Source organism: Rattus norvegicus, chromosome 12 (assembly GCF_021556685.1).
Source record: "Rattus norvegicus strain SHRSP/BbbUtx chromosome 12, alternate assembly SHRSP_T2T, whole genome shotgun sequence".
NCBI lineage: Eukaryota > Metazoa > Chordata > Mammalia > Rodentia > Muridae > Rattus > Rattus norvegicus.
Window position 1 is genome coordinate 27,557,124 of NC_141545.1, and position 27,842 is coordinate 27,584,965.

Sequence of the window (27,842 nt, forward strand, 5' to 3'; positions counted from 1 at the left end):
CCATATTCAGTCCTTCTCTGAACCCATCCCAACAACCAACACATGGCAGCAGTCACAGCAGGTTTATTAATGACCTAGGAGGCCAGACAGTGGCAAAGCAGTGTGAGGTGGACAGCCTGGTCTCCTGGGTGAAGGATCTGGGCCACAGGGACTGCAGGAATAGTCGGGTCTCCCAAAGAAGCAGGTGCCACAGTTGTCCCACAAAGACATGGAGAAGACCATGTTGAGTCACAACCCTCCCCAGAACAGTTGACTGGGACAGGGTCCTGAGCACGTTAAGGATCTCCAGACACCTGACAGGCTCAGTGGACGCCTCACGGACACCTCATGTCTGTAGCTCTAGGAGGTGACGGGGCTCTCTGGATGGCGAGCTAGCCAGGCTGGAGCTGTGGGCTTCTCGAAGGTCTCGCAGCACTCGGAGCAGCTGGGCCAGTGAGTCCTCAGGAGCTGGATGGGAAACGTTGTAGAGAGGGCAGATGTGGCTTCAAGGGTCTGAGAACCCCTGCCCATGTGTCCTTAGAGGCAGCTGAACCATCAACCCGGAGTCTCAGATGTAACCCTACCTCCGCCACGGCCTGTGGATGAGGTGCCTGCTTCTTCTGTTGCCCGGCTCAGGAGCTGGTGCTTTTCCCTGCAGAGGGGGACAGAGTGACGACCAGCAACCACAACTACCTCGCTGGGAAGGCAGAGCTGTCACCTGGGCTCCCCGGGCAGGGAGTGGCTCTAGGGTTTTCAGTCCACAAGGCATCAGCACGAGCCCCGCTTTTCCGGCCCCAGCCATGTTCCTCTGTAGCCCACCAATCAAACATTGAGAGGCCAGGAGCTCTCCCTGCCCAGACTTTTAAAGCTGTTCTCACCATACAGCCAAGCCTGACCTTGAAATTGCAATCCCCCTGCCTCGGCCTCCCTAGTGCTAGGAGTACAGGAATGAGCGCCATGCCTGGTCAGAAGGCCAGTGGCAAACCGAGCCAAGCTGTGTCACTGTGGCCTTGCAGGGTCTATGGGAATGAGCCGAATGGGGTCTGAAGGTCACAAATGCCAGTTATGGGAGGAAGTTAGGGGAAGGGCTGGAATGAGATAGCCTAGTCTAACTTGTGCTGGGCAAGCCCTCTTCCACTGTCCCACAGGCCTTGTTATTTCAATGTTTCTTTTTTTGTTTTGTTTTGTTCTTGATTTTTGTGGGTTTTGTCTGTTTTTGATACAGGGTCTCACTATGTAGAAAATGCTTGAACGCCCTCTGCCTTTCCAGTGCTGGGATTAAAAGCATTCACCACCATGGTACAGCATGGCAATGCAGGCCTGTAATCCCAGTACCCAGGAGGCAGAGCAGATCTTTGAGTTCCAGGCCAGCCTGGTCTGTAGAGCAGGTTCTAAAAGAGCCAGGCCAACAGAGCCCTAACTCAAAAGAGAGGGGTGGGGTGCGCTGGACATTAAGTGATGAAGAGCATTGGCTATGGGCTGGAGAGATGGCTCAGTGGTTAAAAGCACCAACTGCTCTTAAAAGGTTCTGAGTTCAAATCCCAGCAACTACATGGTGGCTCACAACCATCTGTAATGAGATCTGATACCCTCTTCTGCTGTGTCTGATGACAGCTGCAATGTATATAATAAATCTTGGGAGAGAGAGAGAGAGAGAGAGAGAGAGAGAGAGAGAGAGAGAGAGAGAGAGAGAGAGAGAGAGAGAGCGCACTGACTGCGCATCCAGAGGTCTTGAGTTCAATCCCCAGCAACCACATGGTGGCTCGCAACCATCTGCCTTGGTTCTGATGCCCTCTTCTGACATCAGGTGTACATGCAGATAGAGCATTCATATACATTAAATAAATAAGTAGGAAAAGAAAAGAAATTCCATCACTAATTTATCTGTTTTGGTTTCCAAGATTGGGTTATATGTGGCCTAGGCAGGTCTTACACTCACTGTATAACAGAGAAAAACCTCATCCTCCTGCCTCCACCTGCAGAATGCTGGGAGTATAGTCATGAACTCAACCCAAAGGTTCTTTTTGTTTTGTTCTGTTTTGTTTTTGGAACAGGGTTTCTCTGTGTACCCCTGACTGTCCTGAAACTCACTCTGTAGACCAGGCTGGCCTTGAACTCAGGGATCCACCTGCCTCTGCCTCCCAAGTGCTGGGATTAAAAGCATGCGCCATCATGCCCAGCTTTTTATAAAAAAAAAATTAAAAACCTCATATTTTATATGTATAAGAGTTTTCTGTATACACATGTGAATGTTTGTACAGCATGTGCTTGCATGCCTGGTTTGGGAAGAGTCCAGAGGAAGGTGTCTGACCCTGCTAGAACTGGAATCACAGACAATTGTGAGATTATCAGGTCAGTGTTCAAAACTGATGAGCCATCTCTCCCGCCCAGGTTTTGGAGGGAAGACCAAAACCCTGGAAGATCACTGAATAACAAGAAGGACCTTTGAATCACTTGCCTGGGGTCAGGATGCATGTTCAGACAAGCAGCCTGTTTGTGTAGCCCAGGAGAATGCTCTAGGGAGCTGAGATGGCCTTAGAGCATCCTCCAGCCTGGCCCCACCCAGTAGCTCAGAGATAATGGGGTCCAGGGACCCTGTTTGTCAGTGTTGTTTTAGAAAGCATTCTGGAGCCTTGGTGGTAGTCATACATGCCTTTAAATCCAGCATTTGGTAGACAGAGGCAGGTGGATCTCTGAGTTGGAGGCCAGCCTGATCTACAGAGAAAGTTCCAGGATAGCCAAGGGCTATGTATGCAGAGAAAGCCTGTCTTAAAAATATAAATAATGGGGTTGGGGATTTAGCTCAGTGGTAGAGCGCTTGCCTAGGAAGCGCAAGGCCCTGGGTTCGGTCCCCAGCTCCGAAAAAAAAAAAAAAGAACCAAAAAAAAATATATAAATAAAACAAAACAAACAAAAATCAAAGAAAGAAAGAAGGAAGCAAGTGTCTCTTAATTAGCAAGATAGCTCAGGAACTCAGAACTCACAGACTTAGCTGAGGGCAAAGCCACTGTTCTGAATCATCTCCAGAAGACTGGGTAGATGGGGTCAAGTTAGCACAGGAAGCAGTTATGGCCATGACCCCTGCTACCCTAATAGGAGATGACCTCATGATGCAGACGGGCAGTGGGAAGGCGCTTGGCCTCATTAAAAAAGAAAGAATGTGGGGTTGGGGATTTAGCTCAGTGGTAGAGCGCTTGCCTAGCAAGCGCAAGGCCCTGGGTTCGGTCCCCAGCTCCGTAAAAAAGAAAAAAGAAAGAAAGAATGTGGGGCCACAAGATGGCTCAGAAGAAAAGGAGCTTGCTGCACAAGCCCAAGGGCCTGAGTTCAATCCCTGAGACCCACGTGCAGTGCAAACAGAAGAAGAGAACAGACTCTATGAAGTTGTCCTCTAACTCCACATGTATGATGTGGGAACACAGGCCCCCCATGTACACATTAGATACACACAAAACAATACCAAAGAGAGACGGCCAAGCTGGGCATGGTCAGTCAGGCCTGTCATTTCAGCTTCTGAGAGACTGAGACAGGAGGATCACAATCCCGGGATACATACATTGGAAGACCATGAGGACCAAGGAGAGAGCTAGCCGATTGGTAAGTGTTTGCTTTGCAAGCACGAGAACTCTAGTCTGAGCCCAGTTTCCATGTAAAAGAGCTGGCACCGTGGTGCTTGCTTGTAATCCCAGAGCTGGGGAGGCAAAGATAGGCGGGGATTCTGGGCAGCCAATCTTGTCAAAGCAGTGAGCTCAGGACTGATCAGAGATCTTGTCACGAGAAATAAAAAAATAAAAATAACAAAGGAGGATGCTGGAGAGACGTCTCAGTGGTTCGGGGCATGTGCTTCTCCTCAGGAGGGCCTGAGTCATATTCCCAGCACTTAAAACTCCAGCTCACGGGCATCCAGCATCTCTGGCTTCTGTAGGCGCCTGCGCTTGTGCGCATGCGCACATGTAATTTAAACCAATGAGATTAAACGGAACTAGAAACAAAAGTGGGGGAGATGGCTGGAGAGAGGTGAAGGGTGCACAAGGCTCTTCTAGGGCACTGAGTTCCGTCATGTTTGTTTGTTTGTTTTGAGGCAAGGTCTCACTGTGCACCCTTGGCTGGCCTAGAACTTGCCATGCAAATTAGGTTGCCGTCCAACTCATAGAAATCCTCTGCCTCCCAAGTGCTGGGGTCAAAACTGTGCACCCCACACTTGGATAAAAGTAAATCTGCCTCAGGCAGAAAACAAACACGGAATCAGAGGCAAACAAACAAACAAACAAGACAGAGGGCGGCTGTTGCTTAGCAACCAGCAAGCCCTAGCTGCAGCCCTCAGGTTGGCACATTTGCTGCTGCCTCTCCTTGAGCCTCCTCACCGAAGAGCAGCCTCTACTCCTAGCAGGTGTCTGTAGATGAGCTGCGCCTCAAGGTCATGGTCCAGTGGGTCATTCCACTCCTGCAGGGTCACCCGAGAATGGGTCTTGTCACATCCCAGATCTGGAGGCACAGAGAGGGCAGAGTTATAATGGAAATGCCACGCCCAGCTTCCTGGCAGTGCAGAAAAGGCAGCACTCCAAGCCTGGTGTAGGTGAGGATTCATGGAGGGTCCACTAGGGGGCGGTAAGATGATCCTGCCTCTGCCTGTCACTACTCACATTTCTGCTCGCAGTAGATCATCGTGGCTTCAACTGCTGGACCACAGAGGATATACTATGGAAAGTGGGTGTCCTGTGGCATTCAGATCTGGAGCTGGCAGCATTGCAGAAGGTCTGTCTGAAGGTTGCCCTGAACTACGTGATCATGGCAGGATGGGCCCGAGCTTCCTCCACTGGAATGAACTGGTCCTGCTAACTGCCAGCTTTGCCCACTATCTACCTGCCCACTGTAAGGCTCAGCTGTAGACTGAGAAGCAGTAGAGCTGTTGCCCAGAATCCCTGAGTGAGGGGCATGGTGTGGCTCGTCGTAGCCTGCCTACCTAGCATGTTGGCGGACCTGAGTTCCATATGCAGATACACACAGGCAGACAGACAGACACACACATGCATGCATACACACACGTGCACACATATCCTAGTTCAGCTTCTTCCTAGTAAACTGGGATCTCGAAGGTTGTCTCACGGACTACAGAGAGCCCCGCATCAGTTCTCAGGAGGGAACTGCTTCCATGGCTACAAAGCCATCATTGCAAAGCCAGGGCAGGGCAGAGCAGGGCAGGGCAGGGCAGGGCAGGTGCAGGGGCAGTGCAGTCAGGGTGGACAGCTTTTTCTATGCCAGGTTCTGTGGACTGAGGCATGGAGGGCGGAGGGCTCCAAGCTTCTGTGAGTGGGTAAGGTCTTGAAATTTCCAGAACTGATGGACAGGGTGCCATGACTATAATGCCAGAACTCAGGAGGGCCAGAAAGTTGGCTCAGCAGTTAAGAGCACTCGCTGCTCTTCCAGAGGTCCGGGGTTTCATTCCCAACAACCACATGGTGGCTCACAACTGTCTGTAACTAGTTCTAGGGGATCCAACAAACTCTTCCAACCTCTACAGGCACACACACACACACACACACACACACACACACACACGCTACTCACACAGATACACATGCCTATACATAAATAAATCTTTATTAAAAATAAATAAAAATCTTTTAATTCGGGCTCTGTCAGAGCATCCAATGAATTCACTCACAGGGGTCACACTCCTTGCTACACCACGTGGTCACAGATCTTTCTGTGTCGAGGACCTGCAGGCCTGGTTGTCTGTGGGCAGCTTTGCCATAGATAAGCATGTAGCCTTCCAAGCCGTGAGAACCCCTCTCCCAGCCTATGACCTTCTTGTGACAAATACAGAGTAGGGGGGCCCAGGCCAGTACTCCTACCTGTCTTTTCCTTCTGGTGACAGCAGCTCCACTTGTCCCCACGGAAGACGCCAGGGTGGTAGGAGCCCAGGAGGCTGGCATTGTTGGTAATCACTTTGCGCAGTGCAGATAGCCACTGGTTCAACTCGTTCACACACTGCAAGGATAGAGGCTCAGAAGTCCACCTCTTCCTCCCATAGGCAGGCATTCTCCTCTGAGCCACTCTCCCAGCCCCTCACAGACTCTCTCCTTGGTACACATAAGCTAGAGTAATCTGGGAAGAGGGAAATCAAACGAGCAACGGTCTCCATCAGATTAACTTGTAAGAAAGTCTGTGGGGCACTTCTGACTGATGACTGATGTGGGCCCAACCCACTGCACGCGGTGCCAACTGTTAGCAACTAGTCCGAGGGTGCATAAGAAATCAGGCTGAGGGAGCCACGGGGAGAGCAAGTCTATAGCTGCATTTCTCCATGGGCTCAGCTTCATTTCCAACCTGAGATCCTGCCTGGCTTCTCCTGATGTTTGAGTGCAACCTGTAATCTGTAACCTGCAACCCCTTCCTCACCAAGTTGCTTTTGGTCACCCTTTTTATCACAGCAATAGAAACATAAGACACACATCTTCTAGGGCAGGCATTCTACCACTGAGCCACGCCCCCAGCCCCTCACTGGGGGATTCTAGGCAGGGGCTCTACCACTGAGCCACGCCCCCAGCCCCTCACTGGGGTATTCTAGGCAGGGGCTCTACCACTGAGCCACGCCCCCAGCCCCTTACTGGGGGATTCTAGGCAGGTGCTCTACCACTGAGCCACGCCCCCAGCCCCTCACTGGGGGATTCTAGGCAGGTGCTCTACCACTGAGCCACGCCCCCAGCCCCTCACTGGGGGATTCTAGGCAGGGGCTCTATTGCTTGAATCATGCCAAAAGCACATCACTTGACATTTTCAGTATTTACTTTTGGAAAATAAGGCACTGAGTTTCAGGATAGCCTGACCTACAGTGAGAGTCTTTTAAAAAAAAAAAAAAGACAGACCAGAAAAGGAAAAAGCAAGCTCTGAGTCACAAGAACCCAGCTGTCTATTCATCTAGCCACACAATACCTACATATGGAAGAGCAGTGGCAAACATGGACCATGCACTCTGGGCATAAGAACCCAGGACACTATATACACACAGCCTGCAGTACCTAATGTTGCCGACAGGGGGCAAAAGGGAGAGGAGGACAAAGTCCACATTCTATGCCCAGACACTCCTGCAGCTTCCTCCCCAGCGCGCTCTCCACAGGCCACACCTTGCACTGCAGGTAGACAGTCTGGGCCCGGCCAACATCGTCTGAGTAGATGACCTGCATGACGTGGGAGCTGCCGAAGCTCTTTTCCTCCACCTTCTCCGCAGCCCGGATGCTGGCCAGCTTGATGAAGACACTTTTCTGCGGCAGCCAGAAAAAAGAGCCTGAGGGGGCCGGGCCATGTTGCTCTACTCCCTTATCTGGCCTCCACATCCCCTTCAGTGGGTGACATTAGGGCTTACAGGAAGGGATCTGAGCAAGTCCCCTCTTGTTCCTAGCAGCCTGCTCTGTGAAGGGATCCCAGCCAGAGTCAAGAACAAACACCAAGCCCCTGGGAGGGGAGCACCTAATACTGAGCATCAGACTGACAGCTAGATGCCATGTGTTGAGGGTAAATGTTAAGGGTTAATGCCATGTGTTAAGGGTTTTGTCCACGGAGGTCTGCAGAACAATCAGTGTGCTAATACACTACCCAGCAAGTATGCTGCCCAATAAGAAGAATTTGTCCTATTTGTCATTTTGTTTTGAAATTGGGTCTCACGGAGCCCAATCTGGCTTTGAACTGTCTATGTAGTTGAGGCTGGACTTGGAAGTCCTGGGTCTCCTGCTTCCACCTCCCAATTGCTGGGCTCACAAACAAGCACCATCCCGGAAAGCCTCTCTGTTCGCTCACCTTGGAGCTGGATGTCTTGGCGAAGCTGAGGGCTTCAGTGGTAAGAGAGAAGTAGAGTTTCTTGAACGAGGAGGACGCAAGAGGGCCTTTGCCTTTGGTTCTGTGGATAAACAGTGGTCCCTCCTTCACAGGCGGAGCCTGCAAGTTCAATGCCCGCTGCAGGTCCAGCTCTGAAAGCAAGAAATAGGCAGGAAAGCCTGGCTATCAAAGGACGGGGGAGATTAGGGGAGGGGCTGAGACCAACTGGAGTAGAGTTGAACTCCGGAGTAGCTAAGGCAAACCGGATGCTGTGACTAGCGGTGGGCGGGGTCCTGTGGGAAAAGGGCTGGGGAGGAAGCTCGGATGGTGCGATGTTTGCCGAGCATGGAAAGAGCCTGAGTTAGACTCAGCGTCACAGAAACCCGGGCTTGGTGGCACATGCCTATTATCTCAGCCTTTGGGAGATTGGATTTAAGGTTATCCTTGGTAGTGAGTTTACGACCAGCCCTGGGTTACTTGAGACCCTTCTAAAACAAAACAAAAGGCCGGGGTTGGGCTTAGTTTTGGTGGGCAGGGCACTGGCGGGGTCACGTAACAAACTTGCACACAGGTCTTAGGCGATGAAGGTGGTGAAGTCCTTGCCTTCCTTTTCTTCTATGTCCACGAGCTTCGTAATGAAGTCCTTCAGCTGCACCACACCCTGGCGCACAGTAGGCTGTAGTGGTTCCATCCACGACTCTTTGGCCCTGGAGACCGGTGTGTCCATATTGCCTATGTTCTGGACCGCCTAGGGGTGACAGTAAGAATGACAGAGATTGGGGGTTGGGGATTTAGCTCAGTGGTAGAGCGCTTGCCTAGCAAGCGCAAGGCCCTGGGTTCGGTCCCCAGCTCCGAAAAAAAGAAAAGGAAAAAAAAAATGACAGAGATTTGGGGGAGACAACAGCTCATCCATGGCTGCCTAGTTCAACCTAGAGATAGAAGCTGAGGAGAGGTTACCTTACGCGGTCCCATAGGGAAACCCGGGATGCATGGATCACAGCATTTTGAGTCTTTGGACAACTGATAACTTGGGATCAACATTTCGGCTTTTTCTGCAAGTCTGTTTAATTATATTATCATTGTGTGTATGTTGGGGCTTGCCTGAGCATGTGAGGAACTCGGATGCCAATTTTCGGGAGTTGGTTTTCTCCTTCCATCAAGGAGCTCCAAGGATGGACCTCAGGTCACTAGGCTTGGCAGCAAGTGCCGTTACCTACTGAGCCATCTTGCTGGCCCTGAAAGTTTCATCCTACCATCAGACCTCTGCAATGCTGGGAATAAGATTAAAACTGGAGCGATTCCAGTTCACTAGACAGGCTTGGGCTTTCTGTGTCTCCCTATGTGTGGATGGGGCTCTCAAGAAGTAATCATGAGAATGCTTTTTTTTCTTCTTTCTTTTTTTTCCTTTTTTTTTTTCGGAGCTGGGGACCGAACCCAGGGCCTTGCGTTTGCTAGGCATGCGCTCTGCCACTGAGCTAAATCCCCAAACCCCATGAGAATGCTTTTAAACTGCAGTACGGTGCCATAGAGGATCAGTGGCCGGCCTGCAAGGCCTTCCTAGTGCCAACTGGTGCGACTTGCAGAGCCTGCCAGGGTCCCTTTGCAACCTAACTGCCCTTTCCGTCCCAATCTGCAGGCCCGCACCTTGGCCAGCAGAAGTAGTGTGCGACTGGTGCGAGCATCTGCATGCCGCTCTCGCAGGTGGAAGAGCTTGGGCGACAGGATGGCGGGAGAGAAGAAGCGCAGGCACAGGAAGCTGGTGACCGCGATGAATGGTACGTTCTGGGAGGGTGCAAAGAAGTAGAGACTGGTCAAGAAGCATATCAGTTCTGCAGGATTCCCTCCCTCCCCCAGCCTTCAGCTTTGCCGACGCGGGGCGAACCTGATGCTGGGCGCTGGGGAAGCGCTCCCGCACGCGCCTGAACAGCTGCCGAAAAGTGGCGCGGACCACAGCTGGACAGGTGCGAACCGAGCGGCATATGGCGCTCAGCAGCGCCACCAAGTGGGCACGCAGCGTCTGTGCGCTCTGCTCTAACACTTCAGCCTCCGTCTGTGGGCGGTGCAGCCCAGAGCACCTGCAGGGGATTAACCGATGAACGGTCAGTACTTAAGAATATGAGGCAGCTGGGGGTCCCATTTGACATCGGATACAGAGAGAAAGGACATGTGAACCCAGACAAAAGGAACCATAAACGCCTTTACACAGAACCTGATTTGGCACCGTTGTGCACCCAGCGGTTTCCCCGGCCTCACCCTACATCCTTAACTTCCACTTTGCTGGGGTCCAGCTCCACATACTTCTTCTCCTCGAACACTCTGTCAATGATGGGGCCCAGGATGCCATGCAGATAGCGCATCCCTGCCACCTGAGGGCCACCATAAAGCACACCAGTTAACCACCCCGTGTGCCATCTGCCTGGAGTACTGACTCAGATTTGGGGCCAGATGTGCAATTAGGGTAACTTCTGAATGTGTGTCTACATGCATGCGTGAAGAAATGCATGTATAGATGAATTAATAAATGGATGATGGAAATATCTGGCCTTCAAGGGCCCAGCCACAGACAGAGGGTCTGTGTCTGTAAGATGACCAGGCAACCTCACCTTCAGAAAGGATTCCATGGACTTTGAGGCCAGAGAATTGCTCCGGAAGAGGGTGTTGGCCTCACCTGCAAGCAGAAGTTCAGTGGGCAGGGATCTGAGATGAGGCCTTGGAGGCAGGAAGACAATAGGACCTCGGGGATGACAATAGGACCTCGGGGATGGAGTCCCTAAGAAGCCCCTGAGTGCATGGTTTTCTCAGCATCTCCCACCTGCCCCACCTGGACTACTCTTTTTAGGGAGGGAACAGCCTTGCTTGCACTTTAGAGGGGCCCCTGAATGTGCTAAAGAAGGCCTCATCCACCCTGCCTGGGGCAAGTCCTCTCAGGCCTCACTGGTGCGGCCCAGCTCCAGCTGAAAGAGCAGGTCCAGAAGGTCCTTGGCCAGCCCCTGCCCCAGGAAGAGCTTAAGCAGGGTGGTGGCCACTTCCTGGCGACACTCAGCACTGGTTGTCTCCTCAATGACAGGAATCAGCTGTCCTGGGCCCTGCAGAAAGGGGTAGTGCTCAGAGCCACAGGGAAACTCAACCTCCCCAGGGTTAAGACCCCAGAGCATCATGGGAAGGTTGTTTGGGCAGAGGGTGGGGCCCACTGGATAGTTGGTTAGTGTTCTCCCAGCCCCCGGAGTCAGTTTATTGCTCTGTAGAATGGATTCGGGACAGGCGAGCTGCTCATCTATCCGTGGATGCTCCCCCACGGTCTCCTCCAGGGTCTCCTCACCTGGGTGCCCAGCTTCACCTCCTGGCACAGCAGCTGTACCAGAGGCTGGTAGTAGACAGACGGCAGCACTGTCTCATCCCGCAGCCGCACCTCCAACTGCAAGGAGCCCAGGTTGCCCCTGGAAAGGGCAGACTGTGATGGCTCCACCAGGGACCGAGTTTCCCTGGGCCACGGCCACTCACGAAGGCTCATGCTTTCTCCTTTGAGATTAGCAACACACTCTCTTCGCTTACATCGCCCCAGCCACTCTGCAAAGCACTCGCTCCAGCTTGGCCTTTCTGTGTCTGGAAGACCCTTCTTGCCCTATTCCCCAACGAACGACCATCGTTTTTCAAAGCCTCCAGGGAACTGTGGGATTCCACTTGTGCCTGCCAAGTTCACATACTCTAAATCATCAACTCTGGAACGCGGCCATTTCACCCGTGTGCGTTACCCAGGATGCACATTGTTAACTAACAGAGAAATTCAGGCTCAGGTAAGTTAGGCAACACGCCGTGGTAAATGTGACCACTAAGATTTCTTACTGTGGCTCCCTTGGAGAGGCACTGACTAAGGCTTACTGTTCATTACAGCTCCCACTATCCTCCACACGTAGCACATGGAGGAAGCCACGCTGCCCAGCACACATCCATGTGCTGAAGCCATCGAGTCTGTCCTAGACGGCTAAGCAGATGCCATGGGCTGGCCATGCCGCTGGCCACCTGGCCTTGGCCAGAGAAGAATGTGTTCTTCAGGGATCCAGACTCATGGGGTGTGAGGGAGACCAAATCAAGCCAAAGTGTTTTCTAGATAGCGCCACCAGATTGAGCAGAAAGGACAAGACACCAAGTGAAGTTATCAAGTGTTTAGTAACAATAGGGCTTGAATTCTCAGTGATCTTTCTTCTTCTTCGAGACAAGGCCACACCATGTAGAGTCAGGCTAGCCCAGAACTCTGCAGTCCCCTGACTCAGTTCCTCAAGTGCCAGGGTTACAAGTGTGAACCACCCTATCTGGCCTGCACTCTTACATTTAAATATCCACCAGAGCTCAGATGGAGCTCCGTCGGAGTACTTGCCTAGCATAATAAATCCTTGGGTTGGATCCCCCAGTGGGGCATAGAATCCTGCACAGGAGTCGGGGGGACAGCCTGAGCTACATGAGACCCTGCCTCAAAAACAATTAACTATTTATCTGAAATTTAGTTTCGAGATAGGGTCTGGCTTTATCAACCCAACTGGCCTTCGATTTTTTTTTTCTTTTTTTCAGAGCTGGGGACTGAACCCAGGGCCTTGCGCTTGCTAGGCAAGCGCTGTACCACTGAGCTAAATCCCCAACCCTGGCCTTCAATTTTAAGATGGGTTACAAGTGTACGTCACTCCGCTGGACTCCAGGCGTCCCCTTCATGTGTACTCGCACGTGCCACAGTGCGTTGCTAGCAAGAGTCTACAAGACTCCCATGACTACATGACTGCTGAGCCATCTTTATAGCACGAGGTGTTCTAGCGCTTATCTGATTTTTACCTTCGTGGTGCTGGAGATCAAACCCGTGCCTACGGGCAGGCGCTCTACACTGGTGATACCCCCAACCCTGACTTTCTTTTTTTTTTTTGGTTCTTTTTTTCGGAGCTGGGGACCGAACCCAGGGCCTTGCGCTTCCTAGGTAAGCGCTCTACCACTGAGCTAAATCCCCAGCCCCTAACCCTGACTTTCTTATGGCACCTCTATTTTGGAGACTCTTGGGGAAAGAGGGCTCAGAGTCATGGCTCCGAGGCACTCTCTCTAAGGACTAGAGATCTGCAAGGAAGCCCTTTGAAGGGAAAGGATCTGAGGACATGTTCTAGAAAGTGCCAGAACATTCAAAACCAGGAGATCCATGCAGAACTTTTAGCTCAGAGGACAAGAATATAAAAAGGAAGCAGGAAGTGCCCACCTGGCTGCGGAAGGTGCTGGCACAGTGGACAAAAGCTGAGGGACACGTGAGCTGTGTACTCTTGACCCCTGACCTTTCTTTCTCAGCACACACCCCAGGGCCCGCTGGTAACACTCACTTGCCTTGACGGCTTTTGGACTGGTCGGGCTGCAGCCGGAACCAGCCCTCTTCCTGCTGGGCTGAACACAGTGTCTGGACATTGACTACCACCTGGAAAAGGGCAGATGGGGCTGGAACACGCAAGTCATCTCCTGGCTAAGTACTGAGCCTCTTTCCTTTCTTTTTCTGAAGCTGGGGATAGAACCAGGGCCTCACAGATGTTGAGCAAGCACTCAACCCCTGAGCTTCACCCCCTCTCCTCCCTGATGAAGTCTAGGCCAGGGATTTACCACTGAGCCACGCCCCCAGCCCCTCACTGGGGGATTCTAGGCAGGTGCTCTACTACTGAGCCACGCCCCCAGCCCCTCCCTGGGGGATTCTAGGCAGGTGCTCTACCACTGAGCCACACCCCCAGCCCCTCACTGGGGAATTCTAGGCAGGGGCTCTACCACTGAGCCACGCCCCCAGCCCCTCACTGGGGGATTCTAGGCAGGGGCTCTACCACTACACCAGGCCATTAGGGAACAATAACGTGATGGCTATTCTTGGTTGTCGACTTGACCACATCTGGAATGAACTAAAACCCAAAATTAGAGTGCACATCTGTTTAATCTGATGTGGGATGATCTACTTTTGGGGGAGTGGTTCAAGACTGGGTTTCTCTATGTAGCCTTGGCTATCCTGGAACTTACTCTGAAAACCAGGCTGGCCTTGAGCTTCAGGGATGGGATCTGCCTGCCTCTGCCTCTCGAGTGCTGGGACTTAAGGTGTGGGCTAGCATCACCTGCAGAGAAGACCTACTAGTTTGGGTCTTTAATGCAAGAACTTTTTGCTTTCTGCCTGCTTGTCCTTACCAAACTAGCAACTCCACTCCTTCACTAGATTAGAGCCCACTTATTCAGGACTCCAGCACACACTGAAGACCAGCTGTCCCAGCGGACTGAGCAACTACTGGATTCTCGAACCTTCTATTCACTGACAGCCATTGCTGGACAAGCTTGACCACAGCCTGTAAATCATTCCAACAAATCCCCCGGACCCTTGTCTGTCTGAGTTATAGAGAACCCTGACAATAACCTCTTTCATTTTTTTCTTTCTTTAAAAGAAACTTTCTGTTTTGTTTTTTTTCAGACAGGGACTCGCTACATAGCACTGGTTGGCCTGGAACTCACTATGTAGACCAGGCTGGCCTCAGACTTACAGAGATCCCCCTGCCTCTGCTTCCTGAGTGTTGAGATTAAAGAGTGTACTACCACACCTGGCTTCCTTCGGGTTTTTTTTTTTTTTTTTTTTTTTTTGGTTCTTTTTTTCGGAGCTGGGGACCGAACTCAGGGCCTTGTGGTTCCTAGGTAAGCGCTCTACCACTGAGCTAAATCCCCAGCCCCCTTCGTTCTTTTTTGAAGTAGGGTCTTAGGTATTCCAGGAACTACTGTTGCTCCCACCCCCACATCCCAAGTGCTTGAATTGCAGTCGTGAGCCACCAAGCCTGGCTTGTAATTTCATTTGTTGACACAAGATCTCACTGTGTAGTCCATGGTAGCTTCAAATCTGCAGCAATCCTCCTGCCTCAGACTCCCAAGTGCTGGGAAAGCTGCGATGCCTGGCTTACTTTTTATTTTGAGACAAGCTAGGGCTAAATAGCCAAGGCTGGCCATGAATTCACCCTGTAGTCCAGGTGGACCTTGAAAAGGAGATCTTGCCTCAGCTTGGCAAATATCTGGGATGGTAGGCTTGTGGCACTAGGCTTGGCCTCAAGTGTTGTTCTTCTCGGGCAGAGGGGCCCTTTACCTGTTCCCAGAGCACCAGAGCAGCTGGGTGGGAACAATGGTAACTTCACAATCTGAGAAAGCATAGCAGGAAGGGATACCAGATGCTGCAGGTGGTGGGGATAGCCTAGGCAGGAGTGGGTGTAGCCAGGGCAGATAGTAGGGTTAGCTTGGGCAGGTAGTAGTGGTAGCCTGCGCAAGTGGTGGGGGTAGCCTGGGCACTTGGGGGTGTGGCCCGGGCAGGTGGGGGTGGGGCTGATACTTACTTTGCCTAGAAAGTCATTCCGGCTAACAAGATCCCAGTCCCAGGCCTCCACCAGCAGTGCTTCTGTGGCTCCCTTTTCCAGCTCAAACTCAAATGTCTCATTCCAGCGTGGGTAGCAGGATTTTTTCACCACCTGCTCCAAAGGGACAATGGACTCAGTTCACAGGGCTACCCAGCGCCAGAGTATAGCGGTACTAACCCCAGACACCTCCCCTGGCTCTGTACTGGTAAATGCTTCCAGATCCAACCAGCAGTGGTAGAGCAAGCCCATTACTCCAGCTACCCAGAAGGCCAGAAGACTAAAAGCTCAAGGCCAGCTAGTGCCATTTAGTGAGATTCTTACTTAAAAAAGAAGGAGGAGGAGGAGGAAGAGGAGGAAGAGGAAGAGGAGGAAGAGGAAGAAGAGGAAGAGGAGGAGGAAGAGGAAGAGGAGGAGGAGGAGGAGGAGGAGGAGGAGGAGGAGGAGGAGGAGGAGGCCTTAAATTTATGGGGTAAGGAAAATAATGATTGGGGTGATGCCTGACTCCTGCTGCTAAAAGGGCTGGGCGCGTGGCTCAGTGGTAGAGCCCCTGCCTAGAATCCCCAGTGAGGGGCTGGGGGCGTGGCTCAGTGGTAGAGCACCTGCCTAGAATCCCCCAGTGAGGGGCTGGGGGCGTGGCTCAGAGGTAGAGCCCCTGCCTAAAATCCCCCAGTGAGGGGCTGGGGGCGTGGCTCAGTGGTAGAGCTCCTGCCTAGAATCCCCCAGTGAGGGGCTGGGGCGTGGCTCAGTGGTAGAGCCCCTGCCTAGAATCCCCCAGTGAGGGGCTGGGGGCGTGGCTCAGTGGGAGAGCCCCTGCCTAGAATCCCCCAGTGAGGGGCTAGGGGCGTGGCTTAGTGGGAGAGCCCTTGACCAACATATTCCGAGTACAGAGTTCAATCCCCTGTATTGAAGAAATACTTGATAAGAGACAGCACACTTCACCAAGAGGAAACAGAGATAGGCAAATCAAGACTCAGAAGCTGTTCCAGAGTTTCCATGTCCCCCACTCCATCCCCTCCAGTCCTTCCAGTTTCCTCACCGAGGTCTCCTGGGTCCGGCCATTGTAGTGCACTCGGACAAAAGGGTCAGATGCGCCATTCCGGTCTTTTGGTGCTAAGTCCCTGGTAATGAAACAGGGAGGGGATTACTGCTCCTGCAACTTGTCTGCAGGACAAAGTGACTCGGCAGGCTGGGACAGTTGCTCATCCATGGCTGCTGGACACTATACTGGCTGACTGCATGGCCATTCTCCCCTCCCCCACTACGATCACTCATAGCCCTTTGCCTACTGGCCATGAAGACTACAAAGGCTACGTCTCCTGACTAAACAGCTGCAGAAACACCCTGTGCCTGACTTGTTCAACAGAAGAGAAGGCAAGAACAGATGGGAAGGATCAGACATACAGCACTCAGGAAGCTGAGGCAGGAGGATATTGAGTTTGAGGCTAGCATGAACGACTGTCAGTCTGAGATGCAGAGCAAAACTGTCTCAAAGAGTAGGGGTGGGACTGCTTTTCCAAAGGTCCTGAGTTCAAATCCCAGCAACCACATGGTGGCTCACAACCATCTGTAATGAGATCTGATGCCCTCTTCTGGTGTGTCTGAAGATAGCTATAATGTATATATAAAAAAAAAAAAAAAAAAAAAAGAGTAGGGGTGGGCATCGAGCTCCCCCTACCGGACTTGCTAAGAGGAGGCTGATGTGGCTTGGCCGAAGTCCTTCGAGCAGAGGTAGGGAAGTGCTGGGGGCACATGTTTCCATGTTGCCCGTCCTGATGAGTTACAATGCATGCTTAAGTGGCAGTCCCAAGGTCCTGAAGTTTGGTTCTGTATGCAACCATGAACCCGTGTGTACAACACAGTGCCAGAGGCAGCCCAGTGCCAGCATGGCTGAGGAGGGTGGATGGAGGTGGGTGGGAGACCATGGATGAGAGGAAGAATCAGGGGCGGATAGGCTGTGGCTCAGCCATTCCTCAGGGCTCCAGCCTCAGGGTAGCCACAAGATATCCAAAGTGTCAATCATATAACACACATCCCTCCATTGACCAGAGACCACTTCCTCCCAAATGGGCCAACTGTCTCGGGCATATTCAGTGTCTTTTGTGGAACTGGCTGGCTGGAGGCTGCCCACTGGACTAGGGGTGGACTGGAGGGACTGTGCTGTTTAGACGCCCTGTCTAAACATGTTATTCCCTCCTCCTTCACGGGGGGAGACCTCCATGAGAGACAGACAGCCCCGTCCACCACACACACACACACACACACACACACACACACACACACACACTCTCTCTCACACACACACACACTCACAGGACAGGGAGGAGGCTGAAGCCAGAAGGGAAGGCGCCTCTTATGGGGTGTCTGTGAGTCACAGCCAGGCCCAGACAGGAGTGGGGACAGCAGTTAAAAATACCCCAAGGCTGGGGGTTAGTCCTGTCACAGGTGACTCAGGCCCACATCCAAGCCATTATCCCATCCCACACCCTGTCTGGACATATCAAGACCTTTTCCTCCTTCCACCCCTTGAGAGACCATACACAACACGGACACACAAACACACACACACACAAACACATACCCATAGCACACACAAACACACACACACACAAACACATACCCATAGCACACACAAACACACACACACACAAACACACACACACACACAAACACATACCCATAGCACACACAAACACACACACACACAAACACATAACCACACCATACACACTACAGGAAACACAAACAAATACACACACAGACACATAAACATACCCACAGTGCATGCTCACGCACAAGCATGTACACACACACACACACCCCACAGTACGCACCAGACATATGCACATACATGCCACACATACCACACACATGTGAACACACACAGGGGAAGTTTATGTACTGGAGCTGTCCACGGAAGCCCAGACCTAGCAGTGGGACATTGATATCTGAATGTTCAAGGGTGCACACAATAGCCTGGCAGTGGTGGCACACACCTTCAATCCCAGCACTCAGGGAGGCAGAGGCAGGGGGATCTCTATGAGTTTGAGGCCAGTCTGATCTACAGAGAGAGTTCCAGGTCAGCCAGGGCTACATAGAGAAACCCTGTCTTGAAAAAACCAAAAATAAAATAAAATACCAAAAAACAAACAAAAAACAGTTTGCACACAACCTCTGCTCCCCTACTTTTTAGGACCTAAAATTCCACTTTCGAGCATCATTTTAGGCTGATCAAGGTGGGGCCCCTACAATCCCAGCACTCAGGAGGGTGTGGCAGGAAAGTCATGAGTTCCAGGCCAGCCTCAGCCTCAGAGCAAAACTGAGCAAAAATAAAAGACAGGAAACTGTGGCTCAGTTGGTTGAGTGCTTGCCCTGGGTTTGAGCCCTAGCACAGCATACACCGGATACCGTGGTTCACACAGGTAACTCCGGAACTCAGTAAGTGGAGGTAGGAGGATCAGAAGGTCATGGTCAATGCTGCAAGGCTAAACCTTGTCTCAAAAGAGAGAGGGAGAGGGATAGAGCCAGACAGACAGACAGACAGACAGACAGACAGACACACAGACAGACACACAGAGACAGAGACAGAAAAGAGCCCAGAGGTGGTGGTGCAGGCCTTTAGTCCCAGTACTTAGGTAAGCAGAGGCAGTCGGATCTATGAGTTTGAGCACAGCCTGGTCTACAGAGCGAATTCCAGGGCAGCCAGGGACACACAGAGAAACTGTCTCAACAAAACAAGAAAATTCAGATCAAAAGAAAAGATCACCCTGTTCCTACGCCCTGTAGATTGGTCGCTCAGGCAACATCTCAGTGTCTGGACAGGCAGGCCATCTCTTGAGAGTAGAAGGAAGAAGAGGAGACCGGGCCTCCCCACATCCCCTCCCCCAACCCATCTCACCTGGCCTCAAGCACAGAGCAGCGCAGCCGGCTGGCGTGGAGCCCTGGCACCACCTCCAGACGCAGGTGGATCTCACCCTGCACCTCCTCGTTCGGGTCCACCTCCACCAGGTGGGTCCATCCGATGAATCCTGCAGGGCTTCATGTCAGCCAAACACCCCTCACCCACAGACCCACCTGCCACCCCATCGCTTCCCCATCAGCCCCCTGAAGTCCTCTGGAGATTCCTGGTGATGGAAGGGGAAACTGAGGCTCAGGGGCCAGGCAGCAGTTTGAAGCGCTGAGATATTAGTTTATTGATTGTGTGGGGTTATGGCCTTTTGAGCTAGGGCTGACCGGCCAGGGGGTTCTCAGGATCTTCCTGCCTTTTCCTGACCATGCTGGAGTTATAGGCACAAGTAGTCATGCCAGGGGATTTGAACTCCGGTCCTCTTGCTTTCATGACAAGCGCTCTTCCTTGCTAAGTCACCTCCCTAGTCCCCTATTTTTTTTTTCACTATAAAGCAGGGTCTCATGTAGCCCAGGCTGGCCTCATTCACACTTTGTAGCTGAGGATAACCTCACACTCCTGATCCTTCTGCCTTCTCCATCTCCCCAATGCCAGAATTACAGGAATGCGCAAACACAGCTCCTAGACCTTCTTTACCGTTCCAGACTTTGATTACGTGCTCCTGACCCCCCACTGGTTGTGGAAATCTCCTCAGTTTTCCCACCTTAAAACAAGAGAACAGTGACTCCCTCTAGGCTACGGGAATGATAGTCTGAAGACCAGATGTGGGACCTATAAGGGATTCACCACAGGGAAATGTACCAGGGGCACCTGGACAGCTCAGGCTGTCACAAGAGAGGCCACCGGCCTGGCCATGTCAGGAGGTCCCGTGAGTCAGCAGAGTCTATCATCCCCTCACCCCCACTCCCGGTCTCACAGACAGGAACAGGTGTGTGCCCCAGGAAGCCATGGGACGAGTCAGAGGCTCGGCTGGCAGAGCCCAAAGGACCCATGAACTACTGGACTTGAATGGAAAGTCCAGAGGTCAAGACTGGGCAGTCAAACAGTGAGACCTGGGCAGGGCTGAAACCTCTAAAATTCAGTGTGCATTCTGGAAATAATCAAGTGGTCCTGCAGGCTGAACCAGCATCAGGCCAATTCTCTAGGGCTTGGGACCCATATGGAGGGACCCGGTGGAAAATAGGAGCTACATTGGGTGCTAAGTAGACCAGCAGAGGAGTGGAGCATCTTACCCTTTGGGTGAGAGGTTAGCTCATCCCTTGTGAGGCAGACCTTCCCGATCACATCGTCCCGGCTAGGGGTGGAGAGAGACTCAGAGTTAAGCTATGAAACCAGTTTGCCTGGAGCGCAGCAAACTCAGCCCTTACAGCTCGGTCTCCAGCCTCCAGAAAGCCATCAGCCACAGGACAGCTCCGTGGAGCAGAACACGGAACGCCTGCGCAGGCTGTGGACACTCATGGTACATGACTCATTTCTGCATGATTTACCACACACCAAACTCATGCCCCGTGGGTGCCCACTTCATAGGTCCTGGTGCCTACGCCCACCTGTGCCCACGGGTGCACACAAATGCATAAGGTAAGCACTCGTGTGCACCAAGTCAGTACTCGAGCTCCGTCCCACCTCTCCCCGACCCCTCTCAGTATCCCCACCAGGTTACAGAGAGGATATGCAAAGAGACCAGCAGTTGGGGTTGGGGATTTAGCTCAGTGGTAGAGCACTTGCCTAGCAAGCGCAAGGCCCTGGGTTCAGTCCCCAGCTCCGAAAAAAAAAAAAAAAGAGAGAGAGAGAGAGAGACCAGCGGTCACAGCGATGGTCACATCCTGGTCCAGCAGCAGACTTACCTAAGGGCGTCTTCATCCATAACATAGAAGGCCACCATGTGGAATGTGGGGGGTAAATGTACTTGGTACTCTTCACCCCAGAATGGGCACAGGGTCTTCCACACAGTGGCTGTCCTATAGGAGAAGATGCCTCAAGACCTGGTCAAGCCACTTTCTTTGTGTCCGGTAATTGTATTGGCTCAACCTAGAACGGACCCTTCCCATCTCCCGGTCTTTGCTGTTGGCCTCCTGTTCACCCTGGATCCATGAGCTACTGCTGTACATTTGGGGAAACTGATCCCACGGTTGACAATAGCTCAAGGTAGTGGCATGGAGGCGAAGCAGGAACACCCTCCCCCCAAAAACGGGGCTGTCAGTCACCTCATGGGATTCAATAGGGTCTATGGTTTTATGGGAGCTGAAGTCACCAGGGGTCCGAATGGAAGCTCAGACAGGTCATGAGGAACACAGCTTTCTGTTTCTGTCTGTATGGTGCCCTCAGAACTGCCATACTCCTCTCCCCACCCTGCTGTCCAAGCTTTAAAGAAAGCCCGACCTTAGGCCTAGCTGGCTAACTACTTCTAGGGGTCAGCAATGGTTGCCCCAGTCCAGGTGTGCCGAACAACCTGGTAGCTCTGGTCATGAACTTTAGAGAGCGGGGTCTGGGTGAGGGACAGGATAGGACAGCAAACAGCAGTCCATGGGGTTGGAGTTGGTGAGATAGCTTATCTGGTGCCCAGACTGATAGCCTGGGAGGGACCCTCATGGTGTAAGGAGAGAACCAACTCCTGTAGACAGTTCTCAGACTTCCTCCTATGAGTTATGGCACACTCTCTCGTCCCTCATCTTTAAATAAATAAATGAATTTTAAAAAAAAATTTAGGGGGTTGGGGATTTAGCTCAGTGGTAGAGCGCTTGCCTAGCAAGCGCAAGGTCCTGGGTTCGGTCCCCAGCTCCGAAAAAAAGAAAAAAAAAAAAACAATTAGGGAGTTGACAGAAAATGCAGCCAGTGGAAGCGGCCCTTCCGGGCTTGAAGAACGGATTAATTAGGAATGATCTCTACGAGAGAGAGTGTCCCAGAGAGAGGGGCCCCAAGTCAGGGCACAACAAAGTTCTGGTGTCAGCCAGACTTGACTTCAACCTGGGTTTGTCAGCTTCTTAGGTGTGAGAGCCCCTGGCAAGTGACCTAGTCTGAGCCTTAATTTCCCCATCTGTAAATGGGGTTTAATGGTACAGTATCCGCTGTAATGAAACCCAAAGGGCTGTTAAAGGGTTAGCGGAGAGACGGGTGGGCAGCTCTGGAACTGCTCATCACTGTCTCTCTGGGTGGTAAAGTTTACAAAGATGGGCCCAGGCAGGTGACAGTTGCTTGCCTGCAGGGCAGTAGATAAGGCTAGCCCTGAAGTCTACAGTGGACAGGACCAGCTCGAGGTGGGTCTTTCTCACTGAGACAGTATGAGAGTCCCAAAGAAATTAGGGACTCCCAGCCTTCCTCCAAATCCGGAAGGGGCGTGGCTGGATGAGGGAGGTCAGCTTCAGGAAGGGAGCGGTACCTGATGATTGGTTCATTGTCCACCTTCACGATGCAGTAGGGGTCGCTGCTGCCCGTGCTGCAAAACAGACCGGCAAGGGACAGGGCTAGTTAGCTGCTCAATGAGGACCGGGCTGAGCAAGGCCTGAGATGAGGGAGGGTGATTAGGGTGGGAACCTTGCTGGGATCAGGGATTAACTTTAGGAGGCACGAGGGGTCCTGGGGGCGGGGCTAGGGGCTACGGGGGTGTCTAGGGTGGAAAATGCGCTGGGGGCGTGGCTTCAGTGGGACTGAAACAAATTTAGAGGGGCCTGGGGTTGGGGCCAGTGTATGTAGCACTGAGAGGGACCCTTGCTGGAGGGCTTGGGGAAGGGATTGTAGGACAAACCTAGTGAATACAGAACCACTCTGGGGGCGGGGTGGGGCGGGGCCTTGCAAACGCTAGAACCTGGGCGGGGCTTGGGATGCGGTGGGGGCGGGGCTAAGTAGGGAAGCTTCTTGCTGATGAGGCCAGAGAGAAGCTTGCTTGGGGGTGAGGCTTAGGAAAAACTCTAGGATCGAACCTTAGGGTAGCTCTGGACTTGGGAAGGTGGGCTCCTCACCGGGCTTATAGCCAGAGGGAGGGTGGGGCTGTCATCTCCCAGGCAGTGCCCCTCCTTCTGCCTGAGAAGGCATCCCAAGATAGTGGAGACCTAGGTGCCTTTTCCAGGCCGCAGCCCAGAGGCTTCAAAGCACACGCCCCTAGGAGCGGGATGAGAAGTGAGGGAGGGGCCTTCACTGGGCTTTCCTGTCCACGCTCCCAGTTAAGGGTTGAGGCCCTCCACTCTGCTCCTCCTCCAACCTTAACAGTCTCTGCAACAAGAGCTGGGCATCTCCCAGCACCTCTGATCTCCATACCAAAGGCTCTCCCTGTATGTTACCCTCTGGGCCGTTCTTTATCCTATTGTCCCTGCTGCTTGGAACAGCCTTCTCCAGTAAGAACCCTCTCCTACATCGGAGACAGTAGGGCTCCCCGGGATCTGGCCGGCTATCCCTCCTACTAAACTTTAGCACCCCAGGCCCGGCAGCAGTGCCCCTACCTACAGGACTGTGAGCTACATAGGTGTGGGTAAGTAGCCGAGCACAGGACTTGGCCCTAAACGGCTCTAGTGCTTACTGAATGAACACTCCTGGAAAAGGAGGACTGGAGAAGGCGGCGGCAAACCTAGAATTTGATGCAATACATCCTAGAGATTTGGGCTCTACAGGTTATGAGAGACTAGTGGGCAAAAAGGGGCTGTGCGTGGAACTATCCTGGGGTTTATCATTCATAAAAAGGAAGTGCGTTTACATGATAGAAACTAGGGGAACTCCAATTTCCATAGTGCTCTAGGCTGAGCCACATTCTCCAGGGTGTCATAGGAAGATTCTAAACCGGTGCTCGTGCTGCTTAGCCACGCCCTCGGCATCTCATTGGGGGATCCTAGACCAGGGTCAAACTGATGAACCATCTCCCTCGGAGACCCTCACGAGACCCTCACGGGGGATTCTCCTGCCTCTAAACTCTGTCCCGAGTCTCAAACTTCCTAATTTCTTAAGGGGACCTTAGAGGCAGGAGATGTCACTGGCATCAAAAGTCCCCCACATCCCTCCTCAAAAACAAAACAAACAAACAAACAAACAACAACAACAAACCCAAATACAAGAGCAAAACAGGAAACATCTGCCCCGGCTGTTTGGCTTCGGCAAAGTGGGAAGTATAACATCAGCTGATAGAGTAGCTTCCCCGAGTCTCTGAGACACCATAAATACTGGTGCACATCATAGATACTGATCTCTGAGATCACACGAGTCCTCTCCTGCAGTGAGCTCCCCTAACGTGCACCACAGCTGCCCAAAGCTGGAAGACTCCGGGCCCCAAAGTGCGCCCCAGAAACAGAACACGTAATCGTTTTTTTTTTTTTTTACAAGGAATTCAGAGCAAGGCTCAAAGATCAGTGCCCGGCCGAGGTGACATGGAGCTGTTTAAGTTGTGTTCTCTAGGAGTTGGGGGTTTACCTCAGTGGTTAGAGCACTTGCCTAGCAAGTGCAAGGCCCTGGGTTCGGTCCTCAGCTCCCCCCCCCCAAAAAAAAGTTGTGTTCTCTAAATTCTAAAAAAAAAATCTAAAACCATTTTTTAAAAGAGAGAGAGTGTGTGTGTGTATACACTTGAGCACGCGTACGTGTTGAGAGACAGAGACAGAGACAGAGACAGAGACAGAGAGAGAGACAGAGAGGAGCACGCATGTGAGTGCAAGTACCAGTGGCCCACAGAAGAGGATGATGGATCCCTGGAGCTGGAGAAACGCACCCCACACTGGGAACTGACCTGGTCTTCTGCAAAAGCAGTAACCATTCCAAACCACAGAGCAGTAACCATTCCAAACCACAGAGCAGTTTCCTTTTGTTTGAGACAGCTTCTCACTCTGTAACGCGGCCTAGACTCAGGCCTTTGATCCTCCTGCCTCAGCCTCCTGAGTATACGGGTTAACAGGCCTGTGCCACAGGGCTCATCTTCCATGGGGCCTGTGACCCACCAGAGTGTCCCCTCTGCCTTCCTACTGCTTCCTACCTCAGAGGTTCCTTGGGGTGGGGAACCTTCCTTTTCACTGCCACCCTAGCACTGCCTTCCTTGCTTGAGTGGATGCCCGCCTGAATGTTGTTTATAGGCAGGACTGATCACAGCAAAGACTCAGAGGCAAGAGGATAACCGGGTGGGCCGAAGAGTGATGCTGGGGGAATGGGCCAGAAGGCGGGAGCAGAGTGTGGAGTGGACAGATCCCCAGTGTACGGAGCAGGGCCCAGCAGCAGACCTGTTCCCTTCCCATCTACTCGCCACTTGGTGAGACTTATGGAAGTGCACCCCCATCTTCACCATTCCTTCCTCAAGCCAGTGGCCACTGGCCCGGTCTGGCGACTTGTAGGCCTCTATATTTAGGGCCTTGGCAGTTTCTAGACTGGAAGAGGAAGGACAGGGCAAACCCCGAAATAGCCCTAGGCTTGTCCCCAGGGCCACAGTTAGGTTGTAGGAGCCAGTGAGGTACTAGTCACCGTGGGACTCCGCTTTTGCCCAGCTGACATAGGTACCCAGGAATGGAAGGAAGTCGTGAGTGGGCAGAGATGGGCAGAATCAGAACACTGCTCGTAATGGCAGCTGCAGAATAAATACAAAGGGATCGGCAAGTGTGGTGGGTGGGCACACTCATGTGTCATATACCTTGGGAAGGCGAGGCAGGAGGATGGTGAGTTTGAGACCAGCCTGGGATGCACGGGGAGGTATGCAGCCCAATGGTGCAGAGAAGGCTAAAACAATGAATCACAGCTCTTGACTTCACAATTGTCAGGATTGGCAACCTCTGGAGGCTTCTAGGTGAGCAAAATGTCCAAGGGCAAGGATAGAACCTCAGAATCCTTTCCAAAAGCACTAGGGAAAAGCATCAGATAGGAAGTTTGAAAAGGGCCCTGTAGGATGAATAGGAGTTTTCAAGGGGGGGGGGCGTGTCTAAAAGAAATGTCAGAGGTTCTCAATATTTAAAAGCAGGATTAGTCAAGAGAGAAGCCCAAACGTGGGGACTGGCAGCTTTGAGATGGCTCAAGAGGCGATTTTCAGTTCAGAAACTGCATGCACTCAGCTGGCTACTGGGTGCAGGCACGAGAACGGTGGTAGGGGTGTGAGAAGACGTCAATGGGGCAGGCTGAGAAGCAGAGCCAGGAAAGAGATCCACAATCCCGGGTGGCCCCTCTCCTGGGGGTAGACACTTCTTCTCAGAGCCCCAGAGGGGTGAGGCCCAGGTAGAAGCAGCCTAAGAGCTTCTGGAGCTTGGCGCCAGAGCCAGCTGCTGGCAGGGATGGGGAGGAGGTGACAGACGGAAGGGGCTGCTCCTCCCAGCAGACACCAGCCAGAGGAAGCCAAGATGACCTGGTTTACCAATGCCCGGGGAAGGGAGGGAGGGCTGAGGGCTTGGGGGAGGGACTGGGAAGGCGGGGGGGGGGGGGTCGAGATCCCTTGTGGAGGCTCCTCTAGCCTCCATCCTAGAGACCTAATTTCCACCGGAGTCCCTCCTCCCTTTTATGCACCGAAACCCACCTTAAGTCAGCCCACCCTCCCCCTTCCCCATTGCCATGGCAACTGCTGAGCTGGCCTCTTCAGGCCCAGGGGGCCTTGAACTGGAACCGCTCTTGTCGCTGAGAGTGCTGGGAGAGTCCACCCGCCGCAGAAATGACCGCCCCCCCCTCCCCGACCCCAGACCTCCCCTGCTTCTCAGTTCTCTGTAGCCAGGAAACCCACCCGGACCCGGAGCGAACTTTGAACCCTAGGCCTCTGCCCCGCCCCTTTCTTTGGTTTTTATGATAGTCACTTCTTCCTAGGATTTTGGGCACTTGCTTCACAGAAAGGGAAACTGAATCTTTGCAAATGAGGACATAAGAAAGCCACGAGACACATTCTAGGAGTCACGCAGTTGATCTCGAGAACCCACTAAAAGCAGTGTGACAAAGGGGTGTCTGAAAGCTCCCCCAAATCTGGCCATGGATTAGAGAAAGCTTTATTAAGGATGGTCATACATTTTAGGAGCCCTAGATTCGCGACCTTGCTTTGACATCTTAAAGCTAACATTTCGTGTCTGTCGGCATCGGTTTTCTAATCTGTAAAATGGCCCGAGGAGAAACGCCTTGCAGGAAGCAATTAAAGGGAGAGGCAAAGTTAAAGGAGACTCTACGCATCCTTCCTGTCCCCGTAGTCGGTCCCCCACTTTTCACACCTTCATTCCTTGCCCAAGTGAGTAGCGAGTAAGTCCTAAGGACAACTCTTTGGGTTATTATGGGCTCCCGAACTAGAGAAAGAGCTCTGGTTTTTGGGGGGCACTCCGCCCCTCTCAGCTACACCCTGGGAAGTTCTTGCGATGCCACCCCAGTGCCAGCTTCAGTCCTTTAAATCCCGTGGTCTCCCATGAACTCCCGTTTACTGCCTTTCCCAGGTGGAGAAGCCCCTCCCTTGTCTCTAGTTTTCCCCTCCACCCTCTGTCAGGTATCCACAGCAAATCTCACTGTCCCCATTTTCTTAGCCAGTCCCCCTCCGTGGCTGCACACGCCACACCCTCTCCGCTGCTCTCCTAGTGGGGAAGCCCTGAGGACCCCCGCAAAGGTCGCGTATATAAAAAGGAATCCCGTCAAAGTTGGGGTGCCCACCCCTACTCGCTACTCACATGTCCTTGGCGGGCAGATTTTTCCCTTCTACGATTCGGATGGACAGCGAACTGCGCTTGGCCATTGCGGGTCGGCGACGTGGAGGCCTGTAGGGAGCGGTTCGGACGCCTGGGTCCCCTCCCGAGAGTGGGAGGGGGCAGTGAGAGTGGCGCTGCAAGCAGGCGGGTGCGGAGGCCAGAGAGGGGAGC

General features: G+C 52.6%; 1 protein-coding gene across 9 annotated transcripts; it reads right to left on the reverse strand.

Annotated features, from left to right (window-relative positions):
• Positions 1-47: 47 nt before the first annotated feature.
• Rasa4 (RAS p21 protein activator 4) lies at positions 48-27,842 on the reverse strand. Of its 9 annotated transcripts, none has more exons than XR_015633918.1 (21): positions 27,654-27,842; positions 22,454-22,510; positions 20,922-21,035; positions 20,310-20,371; positions 19,069-19,198; positions 16,210-16,291; positions 15,153-15,284; positions 13,140-13,231; positions 11,111-11,228; positions 10,727-10,877; positions 10,395-10,459; positions 10,045-10,157; positions 9,674-9,866; positions 9,436-9,573; positions 8,395-8,539; positions 7,774-7,943; positions 7,104-7,241; positions 5,832-6,084; positions 4,341-4,461; positions 564-631; positions 48-447 (listed from the first exon to the last, which is right to left on the reverse strand). XR_015633918.1 is itself a non-coding variant. In XM_087577987.1 (21 exons), the coding sequence occupies exons 11-21, from the start codon at positions 10,410-10,412 to the stop codon at positions 326-328; spliced, it is 1,362 nt and encodes a 453-aa protein (XP_087434113.1). In that variant the 5' UTR covers positions 10,413-10,459; positions 10,727-10,877; positions 11,111-11,228; positions 13,144-13,231; positions 15,153-15,284; positions 16,210-16,291; positions 19,069-19,198; positions 20,310-20,371; positions 20,922-21,035; positions 22,454-22,510; positions 27,654-27,842; the 3' UTR covers positions 48-325.